At 41.2% G+C, this 9,178-nt stretch overlaps 1 protein-coding gene across 1 annotated transcript; it reads left to right on the forward strand.

Annotated features, from left to right (window-relative positions):
- Positions 1-7,151: 7,151 nt before the first annotated feature.
- Positions 7,152-8,669, forward strand: LOC128504430 (uncharacterized). Its single transcript, XM_053474457.1, has 2 exons — positions 7,152-7,993; positions 8,562-8,669. The coding sequence occupies exons 1-2, from the start codon at positions 7,152-7,154 to the stop codon at positions 8,620-8,622; spliced, it is 903 nt and encodes a 300-aa protein (XP_053330432.1). The 3' UTR covers positions 8,623-8,669.
- Positions 8,670-9,178: the final 509 nt, after the last annotated feature.

Below are 9,178 nucleotides of genomic sequence, written 5' to 3' on the forward strand. Positions count from 1 at the left end.
GTAAAGAGGGTGGATTGTGTGTCTCCCCACTATTCATTTCCATGATATTTTATTATGTGTACAATGTATACTCCGGGGTGACTTTCTATTTGTAAAATTTATAAAAAAATGATATTCGAAAAAAAAAATGCCGCCTTCCTCCACGATCCGACATTTCTTGCCGCCGATTGAAGCTGTCAATCAGTGGTGGGAAAGTGATCCTATTAAAGTCAATGGGACGACTTTGCACATTGCGCTATAGAGACCCCGACAGTCCGTGTTCACCAGAGCCTGTGGTGGAGCTCACTATGGATGAGGTGGAAGCCTATGTGCTTCTATCAGGCTGGCAGGTTGTGTTCCTTAAATCAAAGAAAGTCTGCTACAGTTTCAAGCAAATATGGAAACTTAAAAGGAAAATGTTGTACCGATGCAGCTAATTTTCTCCCCCTTTCAGCTGTTTTACAGGAAAGATGAATAGAATCTGCTATTATTTATTCATGATTCCCTTCCATTAAGACAATAAATCAAATTATCAGCTTCCTGCCTTGCTCGTGTTACACATTTGTATGGATCGCGTAATGTAACGACAATTTCCTTCCTGTGACCTATCGAGACCTCCTTGTAAACGGAGACATATTTCCATTCTCCCCAAAGTGGCCGGGACTAATTCTTTGTTTTCTTATATCCGTTTCTTTACCAATTTTTAAAACTAATCACATGACTGGACACCATTTCCTAAAATGTTTTCTTCAATCCATACCTGGGTGCACCTTTAGACCAAAATCCATGTATGCTAAAGTTAAGGAGAAGCCTTAATGCGCTTATTTACGTTCTCGTTCCTTATGGAAAAAATGATTATAGCCAGCGGGTCTGAATCGAAAAGAATCTTCAGATGATCTGTGATATTTTCCATGGCGTATGCCATTTAATTATATTGTGGTCTAGGAATACCCACCACAATTTAGATAATAATGACTATTAGGGTCACCTAGGGTAGTATTAAAACACATTTTAGTGCATTGGTGGATGGAGGCAATTTCCGATTTGCTCCAGCGATGTAAATTGGAATTTGAAAAGTGTAATTTTAGAACTATTGTCAGCAGGAACATACGAGAAAATCAGGATGGTGTAATGAACCTGTTATGAGCAGAATAACCATGGTTTCCGTTTTCTAACTGACTGCTTCTTCCCAGTGATCCAGTTAATGAAGTGTTTAGGAGATACAGAGCTCTGGCAGAGGACCCAGCTGGCAGCTGGTTTTGCCGTCATTTGGCTTCGGTCTCCCTGAAGTTAATAGGAAATTATAGAATAGGAATCTCTATATTGTCAAAATGCTGCCTTTTCCCAAGGTCTCCTTTTATATACATCCACTTCTGGCTGCTCAGCTGAAATGTGTTGCAAAGTGCCCACCTAGTTGCTGTGGTTGATGCTGTTGTGCTGCAAAAGCAGGGCTGGAACTCATAAATGCCTAAGTCCAGGGCTGGACTGGAAACGATGAGTCGGCTTGGGCACTTTAATGCCAGCGGCTGGAGATGACAAGCCACGTATTATGCTTTTAAATTATGTGACCGGGCGGTCACACTTCAGCACCCGATCTACCTCTGAAGCTCCACAATAGGTGCCAGCAGCCCACCGAGCATTTGCCCAATGTGCCAGATATAGGCTGACCACATCGGCCATGTTTTACAGTACACATTTAATTTTTACATATTGCTGACCAGCTCAGATAAAATGCTGCCCTGCAGTATGGGGGATGTATAACTGACTAATTGGTTCCTTTCCATAAGCCTATACATCCCACTTGCTGCAGGGCAGCATTTTATCCGGGCTGGTCAGCAATATGTACAAATTATATTTGTCCTGGAAAAAATGGCCGCTGAGGCCACCCTAGCCAGATGTCCAGTCCTGACCTGCCTAAACCACGATAAGGTATAGCGGGATTCTACATCCCTTCTGTCGCTCACCGACTTTCGATCTCTTATTTAAATTAAGTTTCATGATGGCCTTAATTTAACAGTATTTTTAACTAGAGATAGACAATCTCTGTTTTCACGTTGTTCTACCATCATTTTAGCGCATGCGCCCCATGTGCCCGAGAGATGTATTTAGTGAATAGACCAGTGATAGGAACAAATTTTTGGAAATCGCTTTTCAAGAACTCTCTCCATTTTGCCGGATGTTTTGCGCCACCTGCTGTTGCCTTCTGGTAGTGTAGCGAATGGAACATCTAAAAATCTACTTAATTCTACGTGTCAATAATAACTACATGTAACAGGTTACCTAAAGCCATCGGTGACTACGCACAAAGCACTATTGGGGTAACGCGCTCCATGAACGTACCTATTAACCCTTTAATCAACCATTGTGAAAATTCTATGACTTAAACGCTGTTGCTCATGGAAACCGGCACCGGTTTATTTATCGATAAACGTACAAAGAAGCAAGAAGCGCAAATAAACATCATACGCGCTCCTTGCCTCTTTATATGTAAAAGAAGATAATCAGTGAGCAGAATCCAATCAATTCAAATCAACTATTTCTTCTTATTATTATTTTCCCTTAGCACTTTATTACCTCCTTAAATTGTTTATTATTTAAAGATACACTTAACTGAGACACCTGCATTCAAGCAGAGATAAGGAATTGGAATTTGAGTCAGCTTTAGGCTCTGGGGCCTTAGAGAATCTGCCTCTTCACCCTGAGGTTGGGGTAAAATTCCCAGGTCTGTAAATGGGGAGCAGCCAGCAGTAAAGCTCCGTGTCTCACACGCCTAATTACGGTGTCAGACAGCAGGAAATGATGTGCAGGAATCCGGCTCTCTCATCCACACACCGGGCTTTGTGCGCATTACAGTAAAGCTTGTTCCAGCGACGTTTGATCCCTGCCCGGGCGTGTGCTCCGCGCAGTTTCCGGTTCCGGGGAGTTTTCCCCCACTACTCTCCTGTCTTCCAGTGCGCGCTGACTGCAGCTGTCTCCGCTTGTCACCGAGGTATTTATATTGACATTCACTACCGAGGGGGTCCCTCTATATTGTGTTTTAGCCGACCCTGTAACGGAATAAAGACCCAAAACAAAGTACGAGGAGGGCTTCTCGTATTACCGGGATATATATATATATAAAACACTTACTGGTTAACACCTTTTAAAGACATGGGGAAACTTTTGACAGCCTAATGTACTGCAACTCCCATCATGCCGAGAGGGTCCTAGCCCACAGTAGCACCTTTGTTGTAAGGTTTCCTCTTATTTCGTATTAAAGGGTGAGCGTTAAACATAGCCGCCCTTTTCCTCCTTTTCAATTGGCTGCTTCTTCGCAGGTGTCCTCTCTGCAGGTTTTAATACTTTATTATTATTATTATTATTTTATGTAGCGCTGTCTTATTCCATAGCGTCGTACAATGGGTAGACAGGATATAACAAACTACAGTTCTTGGGGTAGGTTAGTAAATCTCGGGTCATTCGGATTATATACATGCAAAGCATGAACTTTACCTTGCAAACCTTTGGCTACCTGCATTATTATTATTATCTTTTACTTCTATATAACAGATGTATATAATTGAGGTTTTATATAAAACGTAGAGACGGAATCTGATCTGAAAAACAGGCTAACAGGGTCTCTAAAGGGGATTACCGCCAGATTTTCTATTTTTAATTTGCCGTGCTGTGCACTTGGAATAAGGGTTAGGACAATTGATTGATGTGAAAATGTTCTTGCGTGCGTGGGTTTTTTTTTTATCATCGCTACATTACTAATTTATTTTATATTTGAGAATGTTTACTGGTGAGATGCGGGTGGTTGGTGCCAGGATTGATGGATATTTTCTCAGGTGGTCTTAAAGGGGGAGTCTATTAAATAAACCATGAGTTATAGGTCGTTTTCATCACGGGCCTAACTATACATTATAAATGGCCACGAGTTTTACACTGGCCCTGCGTAATGTGTAGTTAAATGAGATTTAAAAGTTCATTATGAAATATTTTCAGTAAGTAGAGCCATTCCATTGGTTGCTATGGTGATAAGATCGCTTCCCAAACTTTGCACCAGCATCAGTTTTAACGTGTGACCATTGGATACCTACTCAGGGGCCTTATGATGAAATTATGTCATGGGACATTTCCACCTCGTGTCAGCCCTCCCTGCTACATGCAATTTGGACACATGCACACAAGAGCTCTAAAGAGTTGGTGCTTTTCTAACACATTTCCACTATGATTGCAAGGCATCCTTGTCTAAATGTATATATTATAACGAGGGAGTGCTTATAATTGCATAACCTCCATGCCTTTGGGATAATTAGGTTTGTCAATGCAAAACAAAGTTATTTTTATAATAAGTCTTAAGCAAGATGTAAAAAAAAGTCGGTAAAAAGTCCTCTGTTTCATACGCCGGCGCCCGTTAGCATAAATGCGGCTTTTCACCCCTGGCCATGCACCGATGAGTACGTTATGTCATGTCAGATGGATCCAGACAGCAGAAGAGATGCTGACTCTCTCTTTTGGTTCAACAGCGCTCCCGTTTAAACAGGTTTTTTTAAAAAATTCTTAACAAAAGTTATTTGGATGGACGGGTCAGAGCGGCTGTGTTACAGAATCATCCAGCCTTCTCTTGCAGCCGGTCACGTAGCCGGTTACTGAACTGGCATTGCGTGGATTTGAAATAGACGAGTCAGGCACCTCCTCTCCGGAATAAAATGTCCAGGCTGCTACTATTAATGCGCGATGCAACCAAATGTAGTTCTTTGCTTTATAAAGATGTGGAGATAAAGCTGTGTATTTTCTCTGGTTGTGTGTATTTGCTTAAATTGGGGGTACTTTATTTGTTATAGTTATATATGTGATACCCCCGGAATTACAGGTACCCTCCAGCCGTCGTATGAGTGTTAAAGGGGGAATCCCACTGCTTAGTTATTCTGTAGGTATGGTGCGTAGTAATGAGTGGAAGCAGAACAGCAGGGAAATTAATTTGCGGAACACTTTGCATGGCTGTTCTTCTTTGCTCTTTTCTCCCTGGGAATAACCGGCTGTACACAGTGTTTGCTACACACAACATCGTTTGTGGCCATCTATATTTTCTTGACTACATTGCATGCGACGGGGTAACTGATACAGTTAGTCGTTAGGGGGTTTGAACGGCAGCATTAAGTATGCATTGCTTGTATATATAATGATTTAACAGAGTTCTTTTGCATTGGAATAGAGGGATTCATCAGTACCTTCTCAATACATTTGCTCCGTTATCGGCAGTGCGCATGCGCTGATACTCGCCCCAGCCAGCCGGCTCCAGCAGTGGTCGGTACGAGGGGGGTTATGAGACCACGTGCATCTTCTGTTGGTGTTATTTTTTTATGTTTGTATATTAAAGTACTAAGTAATTAGATTTCTGTTTGGGGCAGCTGATTTGTCCATTTGGGACTGGCCATGTTTGAATTTGGTAGCCGGGGAATGCCGCTAGTTACGTATTACAGGCAGACCAACCTTAGAAACCAGTTTTTCACTGTTTGTGTTTTAGACATTTTCTAGATAGGAACACACCCAGGTCGCTGAGTAATAACCAGACCCCGCTTGGATCAGACTCCTGCTAAGTTATGAAGTTGGAAATTAATCGATGCGGATCTATCTTTTTTCAGATGGCCTAATGTATATTTTTTGTGTCGCCTCCTGTTTACCCTTTTAGTGTAATATTATTACTAATAATAAAAATAACATTTTATTCATCATATAAATAGAATGCAACTGAAAATACAAGTCAGATGCAGCAAGTTTATTTTTGTAGGTACCATGTGTTGCATTGAACAATAGGTAAAGGGGATGAAAAATGTACCCCCAACATCTGGGAAGAGAACGCCGTCCGAAGAATTGTATCTTTAGGAGGGCAAGCTTTTTATGTGATGGATTCTGTACACTCAAAATGTAACATCTCTGAGCATATTATTTCGCACATCGCCTGTTTTAGTGAGACTCTAAAGTTATAGGAAGAATGATAGAAATAAAATATTTTCCTTATTAACATTTTTATATTTATATATATGCACATATATATTTTTCTTTCTATGCCATTCTGCCAGCCGTGTTAAAATGAATAGTTTCTGCAAGCATCCATGAGGTCATCCGGTAGAACGTTTTACTAATTCTGTATTTTTATTGTTCCTTCAGTGCGATGTCTGGCACAGATGAATTCTCGGTAAGCTTTAAATTTAATCATAAAACCCTAATTTCTAACAAATGCATTTCAAACAAAAAAGCACAGTAGATGGTTTTTAAGAAACAGGCGCGCCATATTTTTTACAAAAAAATATTCATCCTCCAGACTTTTTCAGCCATGTAGCTTTTTCATTCACTTGTGCAATAAGGCAGAGATCAGTGAAGCTAACCTATGCTTAAATATGGTGCTTTTAGTGTTTTTAATGCTAATTAAAGATGTTTACATCTGCTTTGCATTAACCATTAACAGTTCTGTTGCGTGTGGTAATATGCTCATGCAATACATGCAATATAATATATTTAGAAATGTGTCCTCATTGTGTAAGTTGTGTGTAGGCGAGAGGCTGCTATGTGAATATGGGATGGAGAAGTGTAAACTCAGATAAGGCAGCTGAAACTGAGTCAGCATTAGCTAGCAATCAATTCACACACCCATATTCTGTAAATGTCATTAGGTTCTACGTGGTGACTCTGTACTTTGAGCTCTGATCCGAAAATTAAAGAGCCAACATGTTCTATATATTGTACCCCATCATAGACTGCTGCCTCCAACCTTAGTTGATCACCATGGACTTGCCAAAAGAACAAGTCCTTAATGGTTTCCCAAATTGCTGATATACTAAATGCAGTCAATGAAGTGGGTATTAGTGGTATATCTTTGTTTTTTTGGACAGTTAATTCTCTAGTCTGATGGATTTTGTGAATTTATAGGGGATGTGAAACATATGAATATACATGTCCGGTGCAAAGTTGCAAATCAATGTCATTGTCTCTTATGATGTCACTTGTATATTATCTCTTTTTTCAGTTGGCAGATGCGTTATCTGACACCACACCTGCCAAAACGCAGAATATAAGCAACCCTAGAGACGGTCAACAGCCTGGTGGTTGGTCAGGATCTAATACCTGGGGCTCAGGCCCTAGTGCTCCTCCCGCTGCTCCTGGTGCTGCACCTTCCGGTGCACCTTATGGACAAGGAACACCAGGACTCTACCCAGGACTTCCTGGGGGTCCTCAGCCAACTGCACCTACTGGACCCTATCCTACAGGACCGAATGCCCCAGCAGGATCCACTGGTCCTTACCCTGGAGCTCCTGCTGGTCAGCCCCCTGCAGGACCCAATGCCCCATACCCATCTGGACCTGCTGGATCATACCCTGGAGCTGGGCAACACCCATCAGCACCAAATGCTCCCACAGGTCCATATCCAGGTGCTCCTGCTGGTCAAAACCCAGCTGCACCAAATGCCCCATATGCTTCAGCCCCCACAGGTCCCTATCCAGGAGCACCAGCAGGACCACACCAGGGAGCACATTCAGGCCCTTATCCAGCAGCCCCAACTGGTCCCTATCCTTCAGCACCCTATCCTTCAGGCCCTTCAGTGCCACATAGAATGCCATCATCCTATCCTAACCCTTCTAGTGGTCCTGGCCCATCTTATCCAAATCCTACTGGCCCCCACCCTGGTGGTCCAAACCCTGCACCAGGTATGCCTTACCCAACCCCATATGGTCAGTCAGGACCTTCACCTGCAGCACCATGGGGCTCTGGATCTTGGGGATCGCAGGGCGGCCAGTATCCCACAAACCCAAATCTGCCATATCCAGCTACTGGTCCGTACTCCGCTCCTAGCCAAGCTCCTGGTGCTATGCCATCTGTACCCTGGGGAACTGTACCTCCAGGCCAGTGGGGACCTGCACCATCTGCTCCTTTTCCCGGAGCTCCTGGATCATATCCACCAAGACCATATCCCTGAAGTTGCCGACGTCCGATGCCTTCTGGTTGAGCTCATGTGCAAAGTGGCCAACTTGTAAGTAAATAATATTTTGGCTGAGCAATGAAACATTGCCCCTTTCTGTACTGTCTCGCCAACAAATAATGCATATTAAGGAAATTTGGAAGAACTTTAATATGCAATCTTCAACCATTTTCAAAACCAGTGGTAGCACTTTGAATGCATGCGCGCAGCGGGCCTCGTGGGCGCTCTCCTGAACCAGCACTATTGCACTACGTGGGCGCAGACAGCGGGAGATGTGTTTGGTCAAAGTCATCTCCTGCAAGCCCTGAACCTGTGTAGTGGGCCCTTTTTCATACTTAATGTACAAAACAATTGGAATAATAATAAAAAAAAAATTCCAACACATTTCAGACTGTTTTACCAACTTCTAATACAATGAAACAAAGCCCATTAAATATATTAATAATAAACAATGTTAAAACAAAATGGAAAGCTTTAAGAATTAAAAATACACGCAATGTTTTTATGACTCAAAATAACATTTACATATGTCCAAATATTAAAAAATCAGCCATGCAAAATCAGAATGGTGTCTGTGTACTAGAACTGAATCTCTAGGTCTCTTTTTTTCTTTTTTCAGGTACTCCTTATTTAATCAAGAAATACTTTTGGAAGCGTTGAAGTATCCATGTAAAGAATAGAGGCTTCTAAGATCCACGGCTCAATATGCTCACATCACCAAAGAAAATAGATTAGATATGATGTGTCTTGAATATATTGGCATGTTGTATACCTGAGTGAGTGCCCAAAGCACCAATCTGACACCGTAACCAAGTCATAACCTTCCTAGAAAAAAAAATCTTTTTATTTAGAAATTATTTACAAATGTTAATACAGATTTCTTATTTTTCTATATCCGATTAACTTTATAAATATCTTGGTGACTTTAAAGGTGATTTTTTTTTTTTTGTTGTTGTTTGTTAGAAACGGTGTGATCGGGCTCTTAAGTGGTATATTACATATTTTGGGGATTTGATATATACCTCACCTTTATTAATTTTGATGCCTTTTGTATTATTGTTGAAATCTGATATGATCCAGAAATGACGACAATTAAGAAGTTATATGGATACGAATTCCCTTAATGGTTTATGTATATTTTTATAACTTATAATAAACAGTGTTGCAGACTTGCTTGGCAAAAAAAAAAGCCAAATATTTGCTGTGTTTTTTTGTTTTTTTTTATAGTAAATTTTT

The sequence above is a fragment of the Spea bombifrons genome, chromosome 9, assembly GCF_027358695.1.
Source record: "Spea bombifrons isolate aSpeBom1 chromosome 9, aSpeBom1.2.pri, whole genome shotgun sequence".
NCBI classification, from domain to species: domain Eukaryota; kingdom Metazoa; phylum Chordata; class Amphibia; order Anura; family Pelobatidae; genus Spea; species Spea bombifrons.